Source organism: Ochotona princeps, chromosome 5 (genome assembly GCF_030435755.1).
Source record: "Ochotona princeps isolate mOchPri1 chromosome 5, mOchPri1.hap1, whole genome shotgun sequence".
NCBI classification, from domain to species: domain Eukaryota; kingdom Metazoa; phylum Chordata; class Mammalia; order Lagomorpha; family Ochotonidae; genus Ochotona; species Ochotona princeps.
In genome coordinates, this window is record NC_080836.1 from 49582598 (window position 1) to 49609279 (window position 26682).

General features: G+C 40.7%; 1 protein-coding gene across 1 annotated transcript in view; it reads right to left on the bottom strand.

The window, feature by feature from the left end:
- Window positions 1-26682, bottom strand: part of LRP2 (LDL receptor related protein 2) — a 204196-nt gene that overhangs the window by 155414 nt on the left and 22100 nt on the right. The window contains exons 2-3 of the mRNA XM_058664591.1: window positions 10415-10522; window positions 7347-7466 (exon numbers count right to left, since the gene is read on the bottom strand). Of these exons, the coding sequence (XP_058520574.1) occupies window positions 7347-7466; window positions 10415-10522 (228 nt within the window). The remainder of the gene's footprint in view (window positions 1-7346; window positions 7467-10414; window positions 10523-26682) is intronic.

The window sequence follows — 26682 nt, forward strand, 5'->3', positions numbered from 1 at the left end:
CAATAAGAATAGGCAGATTCTTTTTGTCTTCTCTATTTTATCAACTGTCTTACATTGACCATGTGTCACTCTTACAGTCAAAATAAATTGATAACTAGCTTAATTTTGACCTGGTTTAATTGACATCAGTGAAAACAAGACATCAGCAGTTTTCTGAATTTGCTTCTGGATAATCCAATAAAATCAAATGAGCTCATGCCCACAAGCAAGATGGGAAAGGAACTCTAACTTTGAGGCCAGAATTACCATGTCATGGTAATGCTATATTACCAGGGAATTTTTTTTTAATTATCAGCACAAATAAAAGGATTTGGGGAAAATGTGCTCTTTTATGAAAGAATATAATCTAATGGCAGAGCAAGTTTTCCCCTGGAGTTTTATAGAATTTCCTGTACTTCTATAGGGTAGAGATAGATAGGTTCAACACATCTTGGCTTTCCAATAAAAAATGATATCTCTTAAGAAATGTGTCATCAAAACTTAACAAAAAAACTTGTCTAAAAGATAAGTAAACAATTACAGCTTTAGAATTGCACTTGAAAATTCAAACACATAAAGAATGTCTAAACATGATCCATAAATAAATAAAATATAAAGGCAACATTAATTAGTACCCTTGTTCACACTTCATTGATTACATGGTTTTTGTGGCTTTTTTTCCTTCATGAAGGAGTCTCATTCGGAATGTGTCATGTGATTCTTGAATAAACCAAAGTCTCCCTGTGTCTCACACTTTGACAATATGATTTCGTATTTCCTCCCATTACTTTATTCTTTAATCACAGACAAAAATACACCACTGCTATGCTCACACAGGCCATTGGAGGTCTCCTGATTGCCAAGTGCAATGAACACTTGAACACTTCCTTCCTCATTACAGAGGATGGATTTTTTTTTTTTTTTTTTTTTTTTTGCATGTCACTGTCAACACTACTTCTGCCTTGGCTGCCATAACTATTCCTGTGGCTCAATTCTTAACTGCTGTGGTTTTCCTTTTTCTTTTTCTCTCTTTTTTTTTTTTCTTTGTTTGTTTGTTTGCTTGCTTGTTTTACTTCTGCTAATAAAGGCAGAATAATTCTAGAGTCTGAATTCTGAACATGGCAAAGATGTAATTTTATCTGCATAAAGTTGAAAAGATCAATCTTCCTCATTAGATTTCTGTAATAGGTACATATTGCCAATTTCCACTTAAAATTGGAAAATTTTTCTGATATTTATTCCTTCTCTTTATTCCAGAAAAGGCAAATCATGAGTAGTTTTAGACAAAACATGAAATTAAATCAGGTACCATTAATTTAATCCTCTTCCCTTTCTTCTTAAACTCTAACCCAAATATTTCTATCTGTTTTTTTGCTTGTTTGTTTGTTTTGGGGTTTTTTTGTTTGTTTTTTGCTGAGATTTCTAAGGATGTATGAACAAGCAGGAAGAGTTCTTTCAGATGTAGAGAAAAAACAAATTGAAAAAAAAACATTGTTTCACAAAAATCTGTTGAGGGCTCTTGTGTACCACAAGGTATACTAGCAAAGAGAATAAAAAGATGAATCAGGCACAACCCCTACCCTCAAGAAACCTCAAAGAACTCATTCTCCTCAGGGAAGCTTTAAGAAATCATTAGAAGACAATCGGATTTACAGGCGCTCCAGAGGCAACACCGTGGGGTGCCTGCTGCATGGAGGGATAGCAGCAAGGCCCAGTCTTCAATTAGCTGCAGCCAAAAGAGAAAAAAGGGCAAGCCATCGCACATTGTAGCCCAAAAGATAGCGCAACACTCTACTCACCCTGTGTTAGAAGCAAGGGAAAATGGAACCAGAGTGGTACACAGAAAGTCAAAAAGTGCATAATTCCTGTATTCTGTGTCTATTTATAAAGAATCTACTCTCTGGCAGACAGAATGCCAGGTCTTAGGGCCACCAAGTTGAATCAGTATCATTACCACTCTGTAGATAGTCACAACCTAACTCCATCCTGTCCTCACGGGAACACCCCTGTCTGCAAGTCAGCCTCCCTTCCCCACAGACCCCTAGGGTCCCTGAGAGGCCAACCAGGGACCATCATGGTGCAGGTGGATTTCCTAGAAATGACTTCCTCCTGCTCCCTTCCATGCTTGCTCTTCTTCCTTCTTCCTCTCAGTACTTCTGAACTACCATTCCCTCATCTCCCTCCTTCAGATCTGCCAATCTCCTTTGTTAATCTGCCTCAGATGCTGATACATAGCTGGAACCCATCTGGACATGGCATGCCCAGTTACCTCCTGTCCCTCAGCATAGCTATTTTTTCCACCACCACCCTTACTAGCCTTACAGGCTGCTATTTTCTCCTTAATCACATCATCACAATGATTGGTATCTCTTAGTGGTTGGCACACCCAATGGCTGGCATTGATGGGCTCTAACAAGCTGTTTATACAGTCTTCATTTCCTGTGTAAACCAAATCAAAACTCATGGGTATTTTGAGAATTTCCATGCTCTTTCTCAAAAGACCCTTGGCTTTCCGTGGCTCAAGTGAAAAAGAGTTGACACTCAGTGCTGAGCTCCACAGACCTGGGCTAAATTCCAATGTTTTAACTGAAGGCCATGGAATATCCATTGCTAGTCCATATAAAATCTAAACAAATTTTTATGAAGTAGTCATCAAAAACATAATGTTTCTTCTTTGATCTTTACAGACAATGACTATGTGAAAGTACCAAGTGAATTTTAACTGACATCACTGGCAAAAAAAAAAGACAATAACAATTGTCCACGATTTGTGAGATGGGTGTGTAATGAGGTGCAGAGTAGGTAGATGAATGGTGAATTCTACAGAGTGGTTAGAGCTGGACACTTCCAAAGGATAGCTGGACTCACGAGTCTGAGGTGCTTCATTCCAGCCTTTTCTCCAGCTTCTTTACTGGTGCAGCCCACTACTGAGAAAATGTAAGGCTTATTTAAAGGGGAAAAGGTGGGGGAGGGGCTGTGTGGAGCTTCTCTCTTCCATGAGTTCTGGGGTCTGGGTACTCATGCCTAGGGCTATCAGAACGGGCCCGAGATTGCGCACATGTTTCAGTACCAAGGGTGGATGGGAAGAGGCGAAGGAAAAGCCCCCACTACCTTAGTGTGCCTGTGGGCTGGGTCTTGTGCAAAACTTGTGTCCCAGGCGAGTGGAGAAGTAAGGTCGCAGACCTTCAAGCATACCAAAGGACCAGGTCTGGAAACCTGTCTATGATCTTGGGTCTCTGGTGGGCAGGCAGAGCTCCAGGTCAGCATGCCAGCCCACCAGAAGATTGGGCTTGAAAAAGACCACGCTGGGGAACCCTTGTGCTCCTGGAGGCAGGGACTATGAATTGCTCAGGGAAGGGGTTTTGGGGATGTGAGGGAGGGAGGACGACTGAAGGGGTATGTTGCAGGTGAAGAATGACTTCTAAGGGATTTCCTCCAACAAGCCACTGTACTTACAGGTGAGCGAGGAGGCTGAGACTGAGCGGTTTGGAGGAGGTAAGCCAGAGGACCTTTCTGGGTCAGATTGATGCACCCACCCAAGTGGGAGACCTGAGTTGGGCTAGTCAACTTTGACCATGCTGACCACTATCCACCATTGCATACAAAAGCTAGGTGTGGGGGCCTACCTGGCACGGCTGGATCACAATGCCCACCAGGGAGTGTCAGAACAGGGGACATGTCACGTTAGGCTGGGCCATGATATTAACTAGCACATGAGAGAACCAAGTCTAGCAGAAGATTCTGTGGGGGATATGTGGGTCCACTCTTGTGGAACTGCAATTTCCACTGGTTTGTTTAGGAGTTAGAGGTAGTGACGGACTGAGCTATGCATAACCATGGAAGCCTCCAACATACATAGGCACTGGGATTGGGGATAGACTAGGCTGGTCCAGCTGTGGCACCCAGAGGCACACCCAAGAACAGGATGTGGGGTGGGCCAGGCCATAACATTCACCAACTCAAAGGCTAAGAAGAGGGTGAGGAGTACAAAGGGTGTGCACACAATGCTGGGTAAGGGCCTAGTACCTGCTAGAACATGTGAAATCTGGGTCTGGGTGTGGGTCTGGTATAGGAACTTGGGAAACTCCCTTGGTGGGCTCTAGCTTCTGCTGGTAAGCATGTGATTCAGGCCTGGGTGTTGGTCAGGCTGGGCAAGGTAGCTCCACCTATTGGCAGTGTGGGTTGGTTCTGAAACAGGGTGGACCAGGCAGTGCTAGACAACCTTAGCCCACTGCCATGTGCAGGAGCCAGGCTGCAGTGCAGGTCATGCCAGGTTAGACTATCACACCTACCAACCTGCAGGAGCCAGGGATTGGAGCAGACAGGGCAGAGCTAGGCTGCAGCACCAACCAGGAAGAATTAAGAGTAGGGGCGGGCCGGGACAGGTTAGGCTATAGCATCAGATGGCAAAGGCCAAGACAGGGGATAGGCTATGCCGAGCTGGGTCAGAGCAACTACTGGCATGTGCAAGATCTGTGGTTGGGAATAGGCTTTGTAGGAGAGTTAAGGGGACACCCTAGCTGGGTTGTGGTATCACTCAACAGTAAGAACCAAAATGGTGTGGGCCAGTTAGGCAAGGCCACTATTCCAGCTAGGACAGGAGTCTGGGTCAAAGACCCACTAGTGTGTGTGAGATCTGCCACTGGGAGGTGACCTGATAGAGGAGCTTTTGGGAACTCCTCTGTCAGGATGCAGTCCCTGCAGGTGAGCACAAGAACCAAGGCTAGGAGCAGCCCAGACCAGGTCAGGATATGGTACCTGCCGCAATACGTGTGGATCGGGTCTGGGGACAGGTCTGGAGGTGGGACAGTTCATAACACCCACTGGCAGATCCAAGAATCAGGACAGGGTACAGAATGGGCCATGTCAGGTTACAGCCAGATCACATTAGGACTGGGATGGAGGCTGGCTGGGCTGGACAAGGCTGCAGTACTCACCAGCATGAGCTGGAACTGGGGACAGACCAGGACAGGTAAGGCTACAGCATCTACCGGCAAATGCCAAGGTAAAGCAGGCCATGCCAGACTGGGCTGCAGCACCCATCAGCACATGTAAGTCCTGATAGGGAGGAGGTGCAACTGCAGATGGGGGATCTGTGGGGTGCTCCCCTCTCTGGGACACTGCTCCCGCTGGTGAGTGTGAGACCTGGAATTGGGGGCAGGCCGGGCAGGGCTACAACACCTATTGGCTTGTATGTGAACTGGGTTAGAGGGAGAGCCAGGCTCGGCTAACAGACTGTATCCACTGGTGTATACATAGACCAGAGTAAGTGCAGGTTGGTTGGGCTTTGCTGCAGGATAAGCTGGCAAGTGCTGGGACTGGGGGCAAGTCTTGTCAAGTTAGACTGCAGAACCACTTGGAGAGTAAAGGACCCAGGACTGGGAGTGGGTTCATTAAGGAAACTGTGGGTACCTCTCTGATGGGTTTCAACTCCCACTGGTGAGCATGAGAACCAGGGCTGGAGGCGAGCATGGCTATACAGGCAGTGACATAGCCAGCATTAGTGTGGGCTGGATAGTGGGGTTGATTGAGATGAGCTAGGCTTCAATGCCCATTGACAAGTATGAGAGTTGAATGGGATCTGAGACAGACTGGACCCAGTCTGCTGTACATACTGGCAAGCACAGGAACCAGGGCTGAGGGCAGGCCTGGTGGAGGTTATTGGGGGTCACTCCATCTAGGCTGCAGCTCCCACAGGTATATGTGAAGGCCAAGTGTGTGATGGACAGGGTTGAGCTGGGCCACAACACCCATTGGTTTACATAAGAGAAAGGGTTGGAGACAGAACTGACCCAGCAATTGCAACTACCAATGTGTGCGTAGGCTGATGTGGGTGATGGACAGAGCTGGATCCTGTACTAGCAAGCACACACAAGAGTCAGGTCTGGGATCAATTCATGAAATTTCTTTGGACATCCCCTCAACTGAACCGCTGGACTCAGACCTCCAACCATGAGGAGAATCACAGGATCTGTGTTCTGACCATAGAGGGCATGTGTCACAGTGGCTTAGACAGAGTAGTGGATGAATACCCAGATGCACACGAAGAAGCCTACAAAGGACATCTGGTACCATAGCAGAGGAAGGAGAACAGAACAAATTGTTCTACTACCCTAGCCAACCATTGACAGCAAATATCTGAGTGAATGGAGACTGTAAGATGGACTATGTCAGCCAATGGAACTTGGAATGATTTCCTTATCCTTGCATTGGCGAGACTGACAGCATTTCAGAACTATCAAAACCACTCAAATAGAACCCTCAGACATGCTCCGCATTAGGGACCCTGGGATGACATCAGGTGGTTATTCCCCATCCCTGGGTACTGGGGTGGTTGGGAGACTGGGTGTGGCTTTTCCTCTTATCTCCCCTTTTCCCCCTAGATACAGCAAGAAGAAAAAGAAAATTCGGAAACAATGGTCTCACCGCTTTCCCCTAATCCTCAACCCTTCCCATTGTAATCAACGATGTAAATAAACATCATCAAAAAGAACATTAAACTTTTCTGATGTAGATTTTGAAAGTTACATATACATATGTATATGGGAATATATATTGGAGACACTAGCAACTTTGAGACATTAGCAGCTTTTATGCAATTACAGAGTACTAACAGAATAAATACAGTAGAAAATGGATACTGTTATTGAGCTGGAAATTAGTCAAAACTGTAATATGATGCAAGTCCTCTTTTGCTTTAAGATGTACTTTTCTTTGCAGCCCAAAACACCCATTATAATACAAGGGTGGCTTTAAAAACTTTTCACCGTTTTAAATTTCATAATTGGTCAAGATTATTCTCCCATCCAAAATTGTTTGTATATGCACTAAAACACTCTTTTCAAGTTTTATCCCTTAGGAAATCAGAATTTAAGGATTTCTTACAGGTTATGGTCTGGAACTTCCTCGATGCCTGGAAAGAGAGTGGTTGCCCTCATCCACTTCATGACTACTATTTTCTTTCTTGTTACAGTTCATCCTACAGAAGCAGTCACTGCAGCTGCCACCAACAATGCCTCCAACCACACGCCCATCAGCTCCTACTTCACTCAGCCTCAGAGAAGAGAGTTCAGGAGTGAGGCAGAATGAGAGGAACGTTTGCATACACTGTGTGCCACAGGAGTGAAAGAACTCATCCACCTGCAGGCACAGATGTGAAGACCCCCGTCCACAAATACCAAAAAAAATACCAAAAACAAGGGTTATGACACTTCAGACACTCACATTTTCACTTTCATCTAACCCCCAGATGAGACAATTGACCTGGGTTTTCTTGTCACTTCTCTAACCTATGAATAACCTGTGTCTTTCAGACTACATTCTAGATGCCCAAAGGACTCAAATAAGATTCATTTCCAAACACTTACAGCAGTGCTGTTCATCTGAGTTGTCCTGGCAGTCCTCATCACCATCACATACCCAGGACTGTGGGACACAGAGTCCATCACTCTGACACTGGAAAAAGCCTGGGTGGCATGAGGCGTGAGCTAAAACAAACCCCCCCCCCAAAAAATTCATTAGAACAAACATCCACTCCATTTTTTCCAGAAATCAAAACATAATTCAAAACAGTATTATCAACTCCTGCTCAATATATCTGCTCAGTCTACATGCCTTACCATCGAGTCCATGGATTGTAATCACAGTCCACTATCAAATGATCCCAGCAATGGTATCTCAACAAAATGATGAACAAACCACATGAAAACATGAAACAAACGGGGCAAACATAAACTCATGAATAAATTTTAGAAAACATTAAACTGAAATGTTAAGGGACCATCACTTTCGCATAGCAGGTAAAGCCACCAACTATAATGCCACACCACAAACAGGCACTGGTTCAAGCCCTAGCTGCTCTACTTCCAATCCAGCTTTGTGCTAATGAACCTGAGAAAAGCGGCAGAAAATGGCTGAGTGCTTGGAAGACCTCTCTCTGTCTCTCTCCATAATTTCACTTTTCAGATAAATAAATAAATCCTGTTTTTTTAAGTTAATAAGTTACTTGTGAGCTATTGTTAAATCCAATGGTTGAGTATTATGATGAATCAGAAAACCATATTTGGAAAGGATGACCAAATCAGAATCAAATATTTATTATATTCACATTTTACTGGCTTTAGGCATTATGGCAGATTCTCTAAGCTTTATGAATACATCATAAAATGAAGAATTTTCTTATCTTACTATTTGTTGCAAAAAACTTAAATAATGGGCTCAACAGTAACATATAATGTTTGTTACTATCACTATTATTGGTAGTGTTATTGTTATCATTGTAGGACACTGGAATGCAATAACAATGTTTGTAGAGTTGGTGATGTAATTATTCCCTTGTTGTTTTATCTGAGATACACTGTTACTGGGATTTTTGTCCTATTCTTCAGCAAAAAATAAACTCAATAAGCCTAGAGGAGTCAAATCGATAGCACATGATCAAATCTCCACATATACAGATACTCTATTGCCCAAAGTATGGTCCATAAAAAAGCAGGGTCAACACCAACACTAATCTTGGAGAAATAATGAAACTCATGCACATGGAGTCCAAAGATGCTCCTTTGATCCATTTGTACATCAAAATTTGAACGGGATCTATTCCTCACTCTTCACTCCATTTTCAAATGCATCCTTTTCCATACAATCCAGTTTCACTGGCATACCGTAAAAATTGTGGCCAACAATTCAAGGCAAAAGTAATGTTGCCATCTTCTCTTCACTACCACTGGGTTTTGGACCACAGCCCTTGTCCATTTGCTTATCAGAAAGGAAATTACAGCAATGTGCTTCATCACCTATAGCAGACTGGGATGCACAATGGACTTGACATTGGGATTTATGCATGGCACAAATGAGGCCTTTAATAAAGAACTTTGCTTCTCTAGGCCTAACTTTCCAAGTCTGAAACTTAGAAGATTGTTGAGATACATTTTTTTTTAATGTATTTGGTCAAGTCGGAGGAAATCAATGCTTTTACAATCCAGTTCAGGAGTACACAGCACAATCTGCCTCTATTTCCATGTGGAAGGACTGATGGATTCATCCTGCTGCTTAACTCAATTACTATATAATTTTTTTTTTAAATACAAATTTTTTTAAGCTTAAGACCACCTTGGGCACTTTTGTGATTTCTTTATGGTCATTCACACCAATTACACTACATCTTCTATATGAAAATACATTCCTTGGAGCCAGCATTATGGCTGTTGCTTACAGCACCAGCATCCTGTATGGGAGTTCCAGTTTTATGCTAATGACCTGGGAAGGCATCAAATGACGGCCCAAGTACTTGAGTCCCTATCACCATGGCTCCTGGCTTAAGCCTGGTCCAGCCCCAACTGTTGTGGCCATTTGAGGAGTGAACTAGCAGATGTACGATTTGTGTGTGTATGTGTGTGTGTGTGTTGCTCTGCCTTTCAGATAAACATATCTTTAAGAAATATGTGCTTCTTGGGACAAATATACAGATATACAGCATAGTGTTTGAGGTCCCGCTTGGGACACCTACAAACCACATCCAAGTGCCTGGATCTGAGTCCAGCTCTGCTCTTATTTTCCACTGATATGCATCCTTGGAAGTAATTGCCACCAGACTGGAGACCCAGACAGAGGTCTCGGCTTCTGATTTCAACCAGGCCAGCCCTTACTTACAGGCATTTAGGAACTGAGAAAGCAAATAGCAGAGCTCTCTGTTCCCATTTCCCCCCCCCCCCGCCGCCTTTTTTTTTTTTTTTTAAGATTGATCTATTTTTATTGGAAAGATAGATTTACAGAAAGCAGAGACAAAAAGGTGATTCATCCACTGGTTCACTCCCCAAATGGCCACAATGGTTGCAGCTGAGCCAATCTAAACCCAGAAGCCTCTTCTGGGTGTCCCACGTGGGTGCAGGGTCCCAAGGACTTGGATCATCCTCTACTGCTTCTCCAGCCCATGAGTAGAGAGCTGGATTGGAAGTGGAGCAACCAAGAGAAAAACCAATGCCCAAGTGAGAAGCCAGTGCTTGAAAGTAAGATGGCCTGTTAAGCCATGGTACAGCCACACCCTCACTTTTCCAATAAATTAAACAAATTAACTTGAAATGCTAAAATAAAATAAAAACAGATCCTTTGAATTACAAATCACAATAGTTCAGATAACATTATTCTTAGCTTGTTCTTGGTGCACAAAACTTCCAAAAGCAAATAATCAAAATAGTCATGTATAAGTTTCAGAAAACCACTCACAAACTTCTGTCTACATCAAGGTAACAGTCCTAGGTAAAGGCAGGGTGGAAACTGATGTCCACTGAAAGGGAATGAAGCAAGGACAAATGTTATCAGTCCTCTTCTCAAGCATACAGTGCTCAAAAGGCACTGGTTCTATTCCCAGGGGCACAGCTGAAATCATCCCTAAGAACCTACTCAAACTAAGGCTCAACCCACCCTCCCCACTTACGGCAGCCAGCTTCATCCGAGTCATCCTCGCAGTCATTGGTCCCATCACATCTCCAGGCTTGAGGGATGCAATTTCCGCTTCCACAGCGAAAATGTCCACTGCTACAATCTGCAATAGCACAAAAAACACCAAGGCAGTTAAAAAATAAATAAGTAAATAAATAAAAATTAGGCCCCCGATGACCTTTCATTGCAGAAATACAAATTTTCTTTATTAAGAAAATCAAAATTACTCAACTAATCAACCATCAAAGGAATTCAAATTATTTACAACAGTAGAAAAGCATCTGAAAAAGCAACAGAAAACAACTGGCATGGAGGACTGCGGGAAGAGCCTTTCCCTGCCCAGCTCACTGGCCTGGGCTTTGATGTGTCCCAGCTGGAAAGCAACTTGACAACAGGTATCTTGCTGTCAAAAAAAAATGTTTATTCTTAAATAAGTAATTTTACTTCTAGATATTTTTCTCTAAAGAACTAGCAGGATAAAAATCACAAAGATTTTTGTAAAAAAAAAAGTTTGTATCAAAAGGTTACTTAACATTAAGAAGGCATAAATTCCTAAATATTCAGTAATAAGAAAAGGTGAAATGTTCATATTTTTATGACTACATACTAACATTTTAGGAACTGATGAAAATGTTTATGAAAATTTTCAAAGTTTTTGAGAAATCTTTATAATGTAAGTAAAAGCAGTAGGCAAATTTTTACCTAATAACAGCCACTTATTTAAAAAAAAAAAAAAAGAACATTATCAGTGGTTATCTCTGGCTGATAACATCATGGGTAACTTCATAGGCTTGGCAGTGCTGTACTGAGTTTCCCTCTCAGGTTTTTTTTTTTTAATATATTTTATTTAACCGCATGTTTCATTCAACCTCCCACTCAATATTTTCCAAAGTGTCTTTTTATTACTAAGTCACATAGCAGCTTTTAGATGTAGGACAACATGTCGGGTTTTTTTCCCCCTTAATCTAGCTTGTAAGCTGTCAGCTTAGTTCTGAAAACAAATTTAACAAAAACAAAACAAAACAGAAAGGACCCAAATTCCAAAATAACTCTGCTGTCACAATCAAAGTGCACAGATTTGGCAACTAAGATTAGCACATCCGCAAATGGCACTGATATCACCGAGAGACACAAGAAAGAGAATAGAACTTAAACAGGTTCATTCAACAAATCCATTCTGCAATTTTTCTGGGTCTCTCCAGGGGACCAATTTGGCAGATGGAAACGCTCCAGGCTTCCCCAAATATCTGGCTAGTATCCTTCCCAAGTGTTATATGCCAAGTAGGAACGTTTTTAAAAGAGCAGTCAACATCAGTTCAACTTAGAGAAGACTCAAAATCACTCTTTCACAAACCCAAGGGATAGGATTAATTTTCAAGGTTGGAAAGTAATTGTGTTCTTCATTCTCCCTGTATTGAAGTAATCAAGCTAAATTACTCATTTCGATTTTTAGCTAATTAACCTAAAATTAGGTAAATATACAGATCAATTACCTACCCCTAAAATAAATAAACAATGTGTTATCCTGACTTGTGTAAATGCAGGCATATCAACAGCATGACATAAACATAGTTAAGTGATCTATTCCTAAGGAATATAGGCTACTTTGTTCATGGAATGTTCAAATCTGATTGTCTGGTAGTGACATCCTGATTTATAATGTATGCTGCAAATGGTCAGAAACTTCCCTTGGCTAAATGGTGGTACCGAGTGGTACAGGAGTACGTACACCCAAATACCTTCTATAGACTAATGCATGATGGTGGTTGGTGGTGCAGGTCTGGGGTTGGTGGTGCAGGTCTCTTATCAACTACCTTTAAAACACAACAACCTCCCTTGCAAAAATGCCCCTAAGGAATGTACAAATTCACTCTGGAATCCCAGAACTTCTCATTGGATTTTGTTCTACAAAGCAATATTTCCATGGGAGATTAGGGGCTTTGGAGGTTTAGCTATTAACACAACATATATTAAATCACTTTTATCAATTAGGTCTATTGTTAGTAATCCAATGCAATCTATTTGTAGGTTCAGTGCATTTGTCTGCCTAACATCCGATTGAAATTTTAGCAATCATAAAGGACATGCCATTTATAGCAAGTTTCATATTGCTGTTGGGTTGGGGGATGGAGGAAAACAAAAACTTAGAATCTAAGTACATAGAAGAAAATTCTAATATGCTGCCTACTATGAAAAGATAGTCATGTTATTTCTTAAAAAAAAGTTTTCTTGAAAATCAAACATTAAGGACTTTTATTGCTTTTGCAAATACCAAGTTAAACTCACTATGAACACAAAACAGAAGCAAAAGCCATTTTTTAAAAACACTTATCATAAGAGAAATGTTTTAAAAATTCCATAGCTGATTATTTGAAATCACACAAGTAACAATGAAACTGATGGAGAAATATTGCAATTAAGTTCTTTACAGTTAGTGATGTTTCACATGTGATCTCCTAATCAGTGCATCATATAAATTAATTTATTAAATTTAATCCATCCTATTTATCAACAAATTCACAATAATTCACTTATCAAATTCACCTTTTCAGTATTAACTTCCATCCTGGTGTGACTCCCAAATGACTATTGTTTGGAAATCTCTCTCCAGAACAAACAAACTGACACTTTATCAGGCTGGGCGGCCTCTCAGCAATCAGCTAAAATGCTCCACTGGTGTCAAAAGCCTGCCTTTCCTCTCACTAGAATGGGAATCCAGGTTGTTCAAAACCAGACTGCTCGTAAGAAAGTCTAGATTCAGATATCAATTGCAGGTGCCCCTAATTTTAGTTGGATCCAAGCGCTTCATTTTCTGGCTTTTCTTTTACGTAACTATCCATTCCTGCCAAAGGATACCACCCACCCTCATAACAACTCTACAAAAGAGATATCATTATGAACATTTAACAAAAAAAGAAACTGAGGCACGGAACTGTTCAATAGCTTGACCAAGATCCAATAGCAAATACATGCAAAGCATGGATTTGAATTGGACAGTTCTGCGCATCAATGCCACACACTGTTGTGTGCTCGCATTTACTAAATAAGCAAATAAATGAGATAAATTTGCATTATTAAATTTAAGAATAAATACATACATATAAAATCAATCAAAAATAAATTTAAGGATGAATGTAAAAAGAATATTTTTCTAAAGTTTCTATCTACATTTGAGTTCATTAACTGGGCTGCTGTGGAATGCAAATTCATCATAAAGTTTGGCCAGAGGAGAAAGGGAAGTCTACTCGGGAACCCACATTGCAATTTGCAGACATAAGAAAATTTGCAACAATGAAAAACAGCAAAAAGAAATTTCTTTAAAGAGTGATGATCTCCTTGAGAAAATTTATATTACACATATGGATAAACATTTTCCCTACCTTAGAGCCTTACAGATATTAAAAAACAAAGAAGAACGATTTTTTCTTCGTAACTAGCTATATCCCAAACTTCCTGGCCTAAGTGTTAGACTAAGAATGTGTTAAGATAAGATATTAAAGCACAGAAAACAAAGTAGAAAGGAAGTCATTTGGATTGACAGAACCACTTTTGCAACATTTATAACCTCTTGCACAGCACTGGGTACATGCTGGGGAGCTAATACCTATTTATCAGGCAACCAAGATTCCTCTTTGTAAAACTCGGTTCCCTGGTACATTGATTGAGCAGCCTTCAAAAAGTGTGTGGAAACATGGAATTAAAAATTAAATTGATTTTGGTGCAAAAAAATGAAATTAAGTGTGAGGGTGCTTCAAAAAGTTCAAGGAAAAGATATAATTTTTAAAAGCTATGCATACATTTCAAAATTTTTCTTACACCCAAATAAACTGATCACTCGACACATCTGTTCTGATTTTGAAGCACTCTCATGTATCAAAGATATGTAAAATCATCAGAGCCAAGAATGAGACGTCCAGCAGGAGGAATGAATGATCTTAAGTCTATAGAAAGACAAGAGTTTGAAGTAAGAGGGATATCCAGAAGTTTAAAACCAGAGAGAAAAATATTGAGTCAAACTAAAACATTTCTTTCTTCTACTCTTTCTATATAAGAACTTCTTTTCCCTTCCATAAATTCACTTCTTAGAAGGAAAAGACAAGTGCTGGGTATGAAACATTATCCAAATTTAACCGAGAAGGGTAATTACCACGGATAATTCTATTTCCCTTAGATCCTCTTTATACACGCTGTTCTCCGAGGGCCCTTACAAACACTCATGGGAAAGTGGAAAAAAAAAAGATTTTGATTGAAAAAAAATTTGAAATCATAATATGCTTCTTCTATGATGTGTTTAAGCACCCCTCCTACACACACACTATTTTTGAAAATGTATACAACCAAATCATATTTTAATATTCCTACCTCCACTGAACCCAGAGAAACAAATGAATGTAAGAAGCAATTCCTATTTCAATCATAAATCCTGCTTCACTTTTTCCATACTTAATTCTAATTCCTTTGGTGCTGCTAGACATACTTTCGGTATTTAGGAGTTGGGTAATTGTTCATCACAATTCTCACAAAGCCAGTTCCCTTTGTAGATTTAGGGTCACCAGCTTATCCACCAAATGGTACACTGTTGCCATGACAACCAAAGGGCACAAAGTATGTGGAAGACTCTGTCCTGCCTAACACCAATTGAAGGAATAGAAAAGGATCAATTAATGGGACTGAAACAAGACATGCACAGCAAAATCTACTACGGTTTCTCTACGAAACATTTTAGCAGCCTGGTTTTCAGACACATCATCGAATGGGTAGCTGCAATATTTTTATTCCAGTTAACAAATCACTGACTCACTGCTTTTTCCCAAATTGTTGTTTCAGATCCCTGATGCTTTCTAAGAGGAAAATTAAACTCTTTTAAGTCCATTATTTTATGTTATTAAAATGACATTTCAAGGTGGTCCATGCATGACCATATATACACATCATTTAGCTGCAACTTGAGAAAAAATAAAAACATGTCAGATTCATTACAGTCACCAAATAAATTCATTGCTATCATATGAAAACTACTGTTCTGGGATTTGCAGAAGAAACAAAGAAAGATATATGGTCCTTCTTTTTCATAGAGCTTCCTAATTTATAGAAGACCAACACGATTTATCTACATATTATGAATTAAATAATCACATAACCTACCACGTGTCAGAAAGATCTAAGAATTGACGCATTTTACCAGGTCCTCTTTGGACTACATGAACTGACTTTTACACTTGGAAGCGAAAACAGAGTCTTAGTGACATTCACTAACTTCTCCCAGCGCCACATATGTAGAATCCGTCAGTTGCCTGACACCCAAGACCTGTGTGTTTCCAGAGCTTGCACTCTTTTTATCATCCCACTGGGCACAAAACAAATGACAATTCTCACTCTCCTAGATTTGTCTGTAGCATTCTAGGTTTTTGCCATAAATTACTCTGTTATCCTTACAAGAATGAGATAGCACTAATAGCCTCCATTGCATAGATGAGAAAACAGAGGCTTGACTAGATCTCATAGTTAGGAGCTCTTACAGAGAGAATTCACATCTAGGCAGACTGACTTCAAAGATATGCCATCAGACTGTAGAGTTTGGTCCCAAATAAACAGCAGAGACAATAAAAACTGATGGGCCTTGGAAGGAAAAACAATTAACAGAGAGCAGGCTGGGGTAAGCAGAGACGTCTTCGTGAAGAACGGGTCTACACTGCATGCCTGGGATGAGCAAGGTTTTGGGTGGGTGAAGAAGGGGTCAGCCTTTGTGTGTTGGTACAGACAAACTGATGAAGTCCAGCATGGTGAGAGCAGGTCTCCACCACCCCAGCAGAGGGAACCTCTGAGAGTGGTGACAACAAGGTAGGGAAGGTAGAAGAAAGAGCTGTAAGTGCTAAGCTTAAAAAAAAAAAAAGAAAATAGTGGCAATATCAAATGCGACTGAAAGTGAGAAGTCGTGCTAGTAATTGTGTTAAAAACTAAAAGTTGCTCTGGGTAGAAGCCAATCTAACTAGCACACAGATTTTGGCTTTCAAAATGCCTTGGAACTCTGCCCCAGGGCATGAGCCCAGGAAGTGAGTTGTTCACCCAGAAGCTGCTCTAACAGAGATGAGCCTCACCTAGCCCCCTCTGGTTGCCCCAGGTCCAAACCAAGGCAGCTCCACTGGCTTTGCAACTTGGCAGACAGGTTCCATATGGCACCACCAAGAAAATCCTCACCAAGCTGAATGTGGCTGAGCACCTAATGCACAGAACTCGGCCTCCAGTTGATGTCAAAGATTATTTAAACATTTACTTGATAGTTAAAGTGCCTTTTCAATGACCAAAAGCTGATAGAATGATCAGATGCACTTCTTGGAGTAGGCTTTTCCATTCTGAGAAATGAAATTTTTAGCATCTCAAAAACTGAGCTCCTTGTAATCTATTTTCTTTCAAACACTAGCTACCTGCTTTTCTTCCCTCCCCATCCCCACTCCCTTACATCCCACTCTTTCTCACTGGACACTTCTCACTCCCACAATCAAGATGTCAATCAGAGCATTATAAACAAAGCTACATTTCTCAGGGATTCTGGGGAGGGCGCTATTGGCATTCAGACGGGGAGGGGGGAGACAATTACTCATCTTGCAGAACTGCCCTAGGCAAGGCAGGGTGTTCAGCATCCCTACCCCCACCTATGGAATGCCAGGAGTGCCCGCCCACCCCACCCCCATCACTGTGACAACGAAAAGCACTCCTCTACACATCCACATACCCCTTGAGAGTGGCAGTACCACCCCCAGTGGAGAACAACTTAGAACCTCTAAGCGGCTTGGATATTCAGAGCTCAAAACGTCTTAACCCACATGAAAGAGATCATCTAAGGAAACCCCTATAATAAATTCTTCCTTTCCAAAGATAATAAAATTTCCACAGCAATCTCACTGCTGCCCACCCATCAATATGAGGACCTGGGATTGGGCAATATCATTCTGCCGCTGCTAGTACCAACAACTTGAACTGAACTCCCCAGAGAGTGTGATAACGAATCTAAGCTGCAGGGAGGGCTGCTTCACCCTGGAATGCTCCACACCAGCGTCCGGCTCACCCCCTCAAGGGGAGGGAGTCTCAGCAGAGGAAAAGGGGGGGAAAATGCAACAGTCACACACCTAATACTCTCAGGCAGTTCTTCATTCATGTAAAAAGTCATGGCCAGGAAAAACAAAGTCACAAATGCACAGCCTTTCCCATCTGTGCAAGTGGCCCAGCAAAAAAAAAAAAAAAGTCTTCACCTGTTCACGGCCCATACCAACCACATATACTCGCAAATAAATAAATAAATACAAATATAACTGAACAACTACCTAAGTGTCCCAAACAGGCCAAAGAATCTCCAGGTTTTTACCCACAATCACAGTCAGCAATTAAAAACTTCCCAGCTGCCAGGCCCAAGTGCACTGAAACTATATTTGCATTAGTCCATTCTGTACTTGCCCTGAATAACAGATCCAGTCAGTGCCTTCTCTATCAGCAAAGTCACTGTGGTTCCTGCACAGGCGCTCCCCCTACTCACAAACTCAGACACAACCTCCTCCTCCTCCCGCTTCCTGCCCCCACCACACCCCTGCTCAGGGACTGACTGGTTACTTATATCTCTGATGGCAAAAGATCTACTACAGTTCTAGGATGTTGAAAAGAACGTTATCTAAACAAAAGAATATTTAAGATAATCTGCCTGCCGGGATAAATAAGGACCCAATGAATCACACTACTCAAGAAAAGAGTAAAATGTTCTTCAGCGCTTAATGATTAACACACCCAGCACCGAAAATATAAATCATCACGGAGGAGCTGATTTCCAATCCAAAACACCCCAAGGATTCTCGTATGATTTTTCGATATTAGCAGGCTCAGTTGTTGGAAAATGGACGAATGGAATCAAATGTTAACAAATAAAATATCCATGAGAAATAATGACCACACATCTCCCGGAAAACTGCTTTTTTGCTTGTGGTTTTTAAGCAGTGTCACAGATCAGGCCTCAAAGCAAACAAAACATACAAAGAGCTTCAGACCAGAATTCTGCTGCTGCTGCTGCAGTTAGTCCAGGTGCAGCACCCTAAGTAAAACTGACACAATATGGTAAAGATGCAAGTATCATTGCTATTTAGGTCATCTTTGTATCAGAACACGGGCCTTTCTAATGAACTATGGTTTGACACTAAATACGGCAGTAGTGACAACAACAAAAATTCACTCTCAATGGGTGGACTTGTACATTCTTTGTAGTTGTAAGCTAAGTTGTTTAACCACTAAAAAGATCTTTTGGAATGAATCATGAATCATGAACTGCTGTATACCTACTCCTTCACTCCATGCTATTTAGCTCTTAGGTTATCACAATACTTAAACAGCAAGTTGTAAAGACATGATAAGGGAGAGAAGAGGCACAGGAACAAAAAGAAGCGAGAAAAGGCAAAGAGAGAGATGACAAAGCTAATAGTTAGTGTCCAGAAGCTAAATTTAATGAGATCTAGCATCTTGCATTCTGACCTTAAAGTGACAACTTGTGGCATGTTAAAGCTCACATTCAATTTGGTGCAAAATGGCAACTCATGCTAACTGAACTACAGCTCAAATATAGACTAGAGCAGTATATAATTCCTCAATAAGTCTATCAATTAAATCGCATGGTAGGAGCTAAATAATCTCTCATTTCAATTGTGTGTTTCAAAATGTAGAAATCAGATAGATACACAGAAGAGTAATAAATTCTGATATAACCAATGCTTCACCAATAAGCAATTCTGGTAATAAGTCTAACCAAGAATGCTAACGCTTATGGTGGAGCTCATATACCTTTGTTAAAATCCTGAAATTTATCAATTGTGTGTTTGTTGAGAGATTGAGATACACACTTGATGACTCAGCCTTGATGATTAAGCTAGTGGGATATATGGCTTCTGCCATTCCTAAATTGTTAAGAAATACTACATACCAAGAATGCCAAAAAATATCCACCAATAAGTTTTTAAAAGCCTTTTCTTGGGCACTCAGTCCTGATAATTAACCACCTAGTAAACTAAAGCCAACAATTTTTATTAAAATGCATGATGCCATTTCCTTTTTTAAATTGGTTTTGCTGATGTTTTGTGGAATTTTTATTCCATTTTTCCCCCCTCTGACAAAAAAAAAAGTTATGACTTGGAAAGCAGAATTTCAAAATTCTCCCACCATGATCTGATTAAGGAAAAGTAAAGAACCGAATACATGAGACAAGGTGACCAAAAGAGTAGTGATAGTAAGGTGACCGGAACTTAGGACAACTCCGCCATGAACAGGGCATCAGTCTCAACTATGAGCTACTAAGGGCAGGAAGGGGCACCTTGGATTCCCAGTACCTAACACAATATCTCTGAGGACTCTCTACGAATGGGTAGTGGATGGCACATAAAAATATTAAGTCAAGATGATTTCCCAACACTGTTAAAAGTCTAGAAGAAGCATAGACTTTCATAATGGATCTTGCTGATGGAATTATTGTTTACTGTAATCTAATCAATAACTCAACTGCTACCTTCGGAGTTGTACTGGATGAGAGACCAATAAAGACTCTAAGAATGCAATCACAAACACTGGGGAGTGTATGTATCTGTTCAGGTGATTCTCTGATAATTCAATTAAGCACAGAGCCCTCTGCTGTGCAAATCCTTACATGTATATACGGTAGTATTCTAAGGCAGAGAGAGTATGCTTCACCCACAAAAGAGGAGGGGGAGAGGCTATGAGAACACAACTGCTCCCACAAATCCAAACTTGTAATTTCTACTATGAGTTAGCTGCTAGCACAGCATAAACATGACTTTTATTTCTCTATGTAGATACAAAGCTAGAGCTGATTTGATGATTTGTGAATCCATAAAATAGGACCTACTATGTTTGCAAAGATTCTCAGGGTGGAAAGAAAATAACTGTTCTATGTATACTTGAATATCTTCATCTTAACAGATTGAGAAACTAACTTCAGAACAGGCCACACTAGCAGGTTATCTGTCCCGCCAGGAGTCCTCGGGCCTGGTTTATTATCCCTGGGCTCAAATAGCATTTGGCCTCCAAATCACTCACAGTCTATAAATGTCATCACTTCATGTTATAATGGGACTTGGATGATTTGAAACAACCCAATAACTTGTTGACACAGAATCAACATCATTATTTTGTCACCAATTGACACCAATATGTAATGAAGTGGTATTGAGGCATCTGCCGTATATTGTAGATTTATAAAGTCCCAATATCAATAGGTACATAAAGGAAATTACAAATTTATCTGCCATAGTTTGCCAGAAGCAGGGGAAAAGACAGCGGACTTTCTAAGACTTAAAATAATCTGTCTTAAATACAGTAAGTAATTACAGTAAAAGTTTACTGCTGCAATTATAAATTTCCAACCATGCATTAAAATGGAATCTTAGAATGTCAATGTTGGGAAAAAGAAAAGCTTTTAAATAAATGATACCAGAAAAGCAGATATAATAAAATTTCCAATAACAGATATATAAATAATTAGGAGCATTTGCTTACTAAAATTTTGTTAAACTTTTTAAAAAGAAAATCAAAAATTATACTGAAATCAAGAATTTGGTCGAAAGTTCTCAGCGGCCATCTTAATTCTAAATATAGGTTAACTATAGCTGCAATTTTGAGTTATTCAATTAAAATGAATGATCTGATATTCAGAGTGTGTGCCCTTACACATGATAATAATCACATAAAATTGAAATTGAGTTCTGCAAAAATTTCAGATTTTTTTGATGTATTGTTTTCTTTATTTTACTTTTTGAAATTTCCAATCAAATCAAACATGTGTACACATTTATGGGACACAAAGAAATATTACTTTCTACTTAAAAGACTTAAACATTTAGTTCTTTGAATGGTAGAGTAATAGAGAAAGAGAGGGACCCCCCCACACACACACAGACACAGAGTTTTCTCTCTATTGATTCACTTCCCAAGTGAATCAGCCAGGCCTAAACCAGGCTGAAGCCAGGATCCATGAATTCCATCCAAGTCTCCCAAGTAGTTAGGACTGCTATGCCCCTTGTGCATTAGCAAGAAACTGAACTGGAAGTCAAACAGCCAGGACTCAAATTGATGCTCCAATGTTGGATGCTGACATCACATATGGCACTTTAACCCACTGTGTCACAATGGTAGCCCCAACAAGGGTAATATTTGAAGACATGCAAACTGAACACATTTGGCAATCATTCCCACTTTCCCACTCTCCCTCAGTGTTTGGATCCTACCAGCTCTGCTTATTCCATTTCTTTATGTAGTATAAAACACATTATTGTGATCTATACATCTTTTAACAAGGGCTAAAATGAAATATATATTACATTCTATTATATTATTATTGTACGTATTATGTATTGCATTATACTATTACATAATTATAATTATATTGATATAATATCACTATACATAATGTATTATGTGTATATACTAGAAACTAAGCCTAGAAACTAAGTAACAAGAAGTAGACAGCTTGCAATCCTGGCAGGAAGCACTGACTCCTTCCCCAGATCATTTCAAATTCTAACTTCTCAAGGGTGTGAATTGTTTGTCTTATTCGCCAGTGAATTTTCATTCAACATGTGTTGTTTAGCTGAATTAGCTTGATGAGAGTGGGCTTAGACTGATTCGCAGGGTTTTTTTTTTTTTTTTTTTTTACAAACAAAACTTCTGACCTGAAAAAAATCAGGTCACAGTGACGATTAAAGAGGTCTCTATGAAACCAGCAGCACAGCACCTGAAGCATGGACAACTCTCTGGGCACTCCCGCCCCAGCTCCAGCTAAGAGTTTATCCTCTATCCTGGGTCAACCTGTTTGTCAGGAGGCTAAGCACGGAGAACAAAGATCTTAGTGGCTGCCTTCCATTCTACCCATAAGCCTTGAGCCAAGATCAAGACTAAGAGAGAGAAATCAAGATTTGTTCTACAAAACGTGTCAAGCTAAAGCCAAAACCAAGTCTATCGCCGAGTTCCTCTTTTCTTATAGAGGTATTTTTCTAATTTCCTCCAGTGAGCATTTGTATTATTTGTCCATCTAAATTTGTTCTATCTCATGGGATCTGCTACATTTTAGGTTTATAATTTCAAAATTTTTAAAAAATATAACTATAAAGCTTTGCCCAGAATGAGATTTAAATCATTACACTACACATCTCTTTTTAAAGAGATATATACTTTTATTGGAAAAGCATATCAGATTTACAGAGAGGAGACAACGAGGGAAAGATCTGTCTGCTGGTTCACTCCCTAAGTGACCACATAGGGCCGGAGCTGCACCAACCCAAAGCCAGGAGCAAGGAGACTCTTCCAATTCTCACATGCAGGTGCAGGGTCCCAAGGCTTTTGGCCATCTTCTGCTTTCCGAGGTCACAGCAAAGAGCTGGGTGGGAAGTGGAGCAGCCGGGACATGAATCGGCACCCACATGGGATCACGGCATGTGCAAGGTGAAGATTTAGCCATTGAGCCATCAAGCTGGACACAGATGAGGTTATCTTTCTAAGTCATAAAAGGATTCTTGATGGCTTCACTCCAACATAAGGCATAGAACTGAGTATACAAAGTAATCTAGGATTTTAATCAACTGAAGCTCGGCTAAAAAGCTGTTCATCTACAAAGTTCACAGATTCTCCAGGCCTCAGATTTAAACAAATGAAATCTCAAATTCTTTCTGAAAGGTCTGAAAATATACATCATTTTAGTTTCCTAAATTTTCTCTTACATCTAGAAAACACAACAAATACAAAAGTATTTGATTAAAGCATATGATAAATATCTTCACAGTACATTCAAAGGAGCAGTGCATTTATTATTAATAAAAAGGCCCGGCGCGGTAGCCTAGCGGCTGAAGTCCTCACCTTGAACACACTAGGATCCCATATGGGCGCTGATTCTTCCCATCCAGCTCCCTGTTTGTGGCCTGGGAAAGCAGTCGAGGATGGCCCAAAGCCTTGAGACTCTGCACCCTGCTGGAAGACCTGGAAGAGGCTCCGGGCTCCTGGCTTCAGTTCGGTGCAGCACTGGCCATTGCGGCTGCTTGGGAAGCAAATCATCGGACGGAAGATCTTCCTCTCTGTCTCTCCTCCTCTCTGTGTATCTGACTATCCAACAAAAATAAAATAATTTTTTATTATCAATAAAAATAGATTTCCATAAATGCAGACGCCCAAATTCTCCAAAAGGAAGAATAAAATATTCTATTATCACAAACCCACCCTACAAATGAAATAGAGACCTTATCATCATCCTTCTAAATATTTTCCATTGCCCAGAGCAAACACTTCAAACTTGATCAATGCAATCCACTGCTCCTGAACTAAAACACTGGTAGATGGTTTATCCGCATTGTCTGAAGCAGGAAGAACAATGACTGCCAATGAGCAAGCCCTCTTGCCCACATTTGGCTCTCCTCTAACAGGCCAACACAACTCCCACATCTCCTTCCAGAAATCAAATTCTCAGTTCTTCCCTGTGAAGTGTTACATTCATTCTGTTTCCTACAAACACTCAACACTTTGCTAAGTTTGGTGGGTATAGTTCCAAAGAGGGAAAAGCAACTTAAAAGGATCTTCTGATAGTCCAGGAATGAGGCGATTAGAGTCTTATCTAGTTAAACGGTCCCACCTCTGTTTCACTCCACCACCCCTCTCTAAAAATCTCTCTCTCTCTCTCTCTCTCTCTCTCTCTTTCTCTCCCTTGGATCTTCATAACACTGCCAGAGTTTTCATGGCTCTTGAGCCCGACCCACAAAATCTGCTCACCAGTGAACTTATTCACAGGAAGGTTTAAGTGATTTTTTTTTTAAGCCTTCCATTTATGTTTGCAGTTTCAGCAGAATAGGAAGACTTCAAAGGAATAAGTTTTCTCCAACTGTGGCATTTTAGGCATTCTCTAATGCCCAAATACCTTCTCCACTAGCTTTAGAAGATTTTAGGGAATCGGTATCTTATCAGAGACCCTAATATCAGACCACGTAGGTTCTGGTATGTGCTTAAGGCCATCTTTGCTGATGCCAGAAACCTCATCAGCAATGAGATAACGCTTTCCCCTAAAAGCACAGGCAAGTTAAACTCCAAGTTGAAGGGCTTCCACAGGAGAACTTGGTGAAATCTCCGGATCAGTGTAATGTATTTTAGAATCATCGGGGCTAAAGAAAAGGCCCTAAGGAAATATTACAAAAGCAATAAATAACACCAGAGGCCTCAAGAGAATCAACTAAAACAGGACCATGGTTTATTGAAACATTGTAACTGGATTTTTTGTAAATGAAATCTCTCAGTCTGGTACTTGTAACTCAAGGATTTCCTTCCACTGGAAACACAAGACTCATCACTTTCACCCAGCCTGGAAAATGTTCCAGTGCATGCCCACGTGCATATTACAAGGCTTACTGGTCAAGGAACAGACTTGACCAGCATTCCTAAGGCTGGGGAAATGATGAACATGCATCCTGTTACCACATGGGTTGGAATGCCCAAAGACTATTTTCATATGCCTGGGTTCGAGTCCCAGTTCTACTCCTGATTCCAACTTTCCATCAATGCCTATTCTGATAGGCATCAGGTGAGGATGGCACAAGTGGCTGGGAAACCTGGATTGTGCCCCTGGCTCTGGCCTCCAGCCTGACCCAGCCAGGGACACCTTGTGGGGTAATGAGCAGTGAGCTAACAGATAAAGAGTGTTCTCCCCCTGTCTCCTCTGCCTCTCAAAAGAAAAAAAATTATGAGCCTGTTAACCAGCTTCTTCAACAGACATCTTAATACAAAGATAATAATGATCATATTTATTGACTCATTGAGTTATACAATCTGGGATAACTTATCCCTGATTTTAATAACATTTTGAAGAAGATCAAGCACCAAGGAAACTGACATCACATCTCACAACAGTGGGAGTCCTGAACTGTTGGAAACATAAACTGCTTCACAGTATCACCACCACAGCAACCACTGACTGATTCTGAGAAGAAACCAGAGAACAAGTAGGAATTCTAACCACAACACCACAGGCTCCTGAAAGCAACCATGTACATCTACTATATAAGGTTAAAGGTTACAAGAGAACTTGAAGTCTAATTCCAGTTTTCTTTAGGCAACTACAATTTTCTTCCTGTTAGAGGTATCCAGTGTTTTATCCTCCTTCCCTATGACAGATCCTTGAACAGTTTAATAATGAATTGGCTATTTTTTTATATTCTTCTGCTCTCCAAAAGAAATGTCTCAGGACCAGGGTTGTGTCACAGTAGGTTAAGTGTCATCCCCAGTGCTGGCATCCCCTATGGGTGTGGCCCGAGTCCCAGTGGCTCTGCTTTCAATCCAGGTCCCTGCTAATACACCTGGAAAATCAGCAGAGGATGGCCCAAGTCCTTGTGCCCCCACACCTACATGTAAGACCCAGAATAGGTTCCTGGTTCCTGGTTTCAGTATGGCGCTTGGCCACAGCCATTGCAGGTATTCAGGAGTGAACCATTAGATGGAAGATCTCTGTGTGTTTCTTTCTCTCTGCAACTCTGGCTTTCAAATAAATAAATAAAATTTTAAAGAGCAGAACAAGAAAGAAACATTCCTGGTTTGCCCATCATCTCTCACATTACCTTTTCTAATACTTTCAATATCCTTATTTCCTCTCTTCTAAACTTACCCCATTTTCTGATGCACTCAAAGCTGAATAGATACCCAGTGTCACCCGACCATGTTTAGTACACTGCAATATTAATTCTCCTTTCCTCTTCAGTAACAGAATCTCTGTATTAATCAGGTAACAGTGTGCTCAGCCACAAAGAGCCATTTCCCGAACCTTGGATAACATGGTCTTGGAGCTAAGCCTCCATGAGTGATAACAAAGGTAAGCAGTAACATTTAGTGGGGTTCTGGAAAGTGTCTGCAGAAGACCTCTTTTTGCTTCTGCTTTCCAACCACCTGGCAGGGACGAGCGGTGACTGGGTCTGTGGCAGCCATTTTGAGCAACATAGTGACTTCAGGGATGGACCCTACCAGCAGGAGACAATACAGCAGATACATAGGAGCCTTGGTCCTGATGCCACCAAGGATATCCCAAACAAGAATCCAGGTCTTAGTCCCAAACAAAATTCTGATTTTGCTCAAGAGAAATGAAATAGTCCGTGCAACAGCAGTCCAGGGTAGAGCATGCTCATCCTACGCCATATGGTTGCTTAGCCACAATTCTCGTTGTTCTTCTAACATCCCTTTAAACCAAGATTTGCTGAA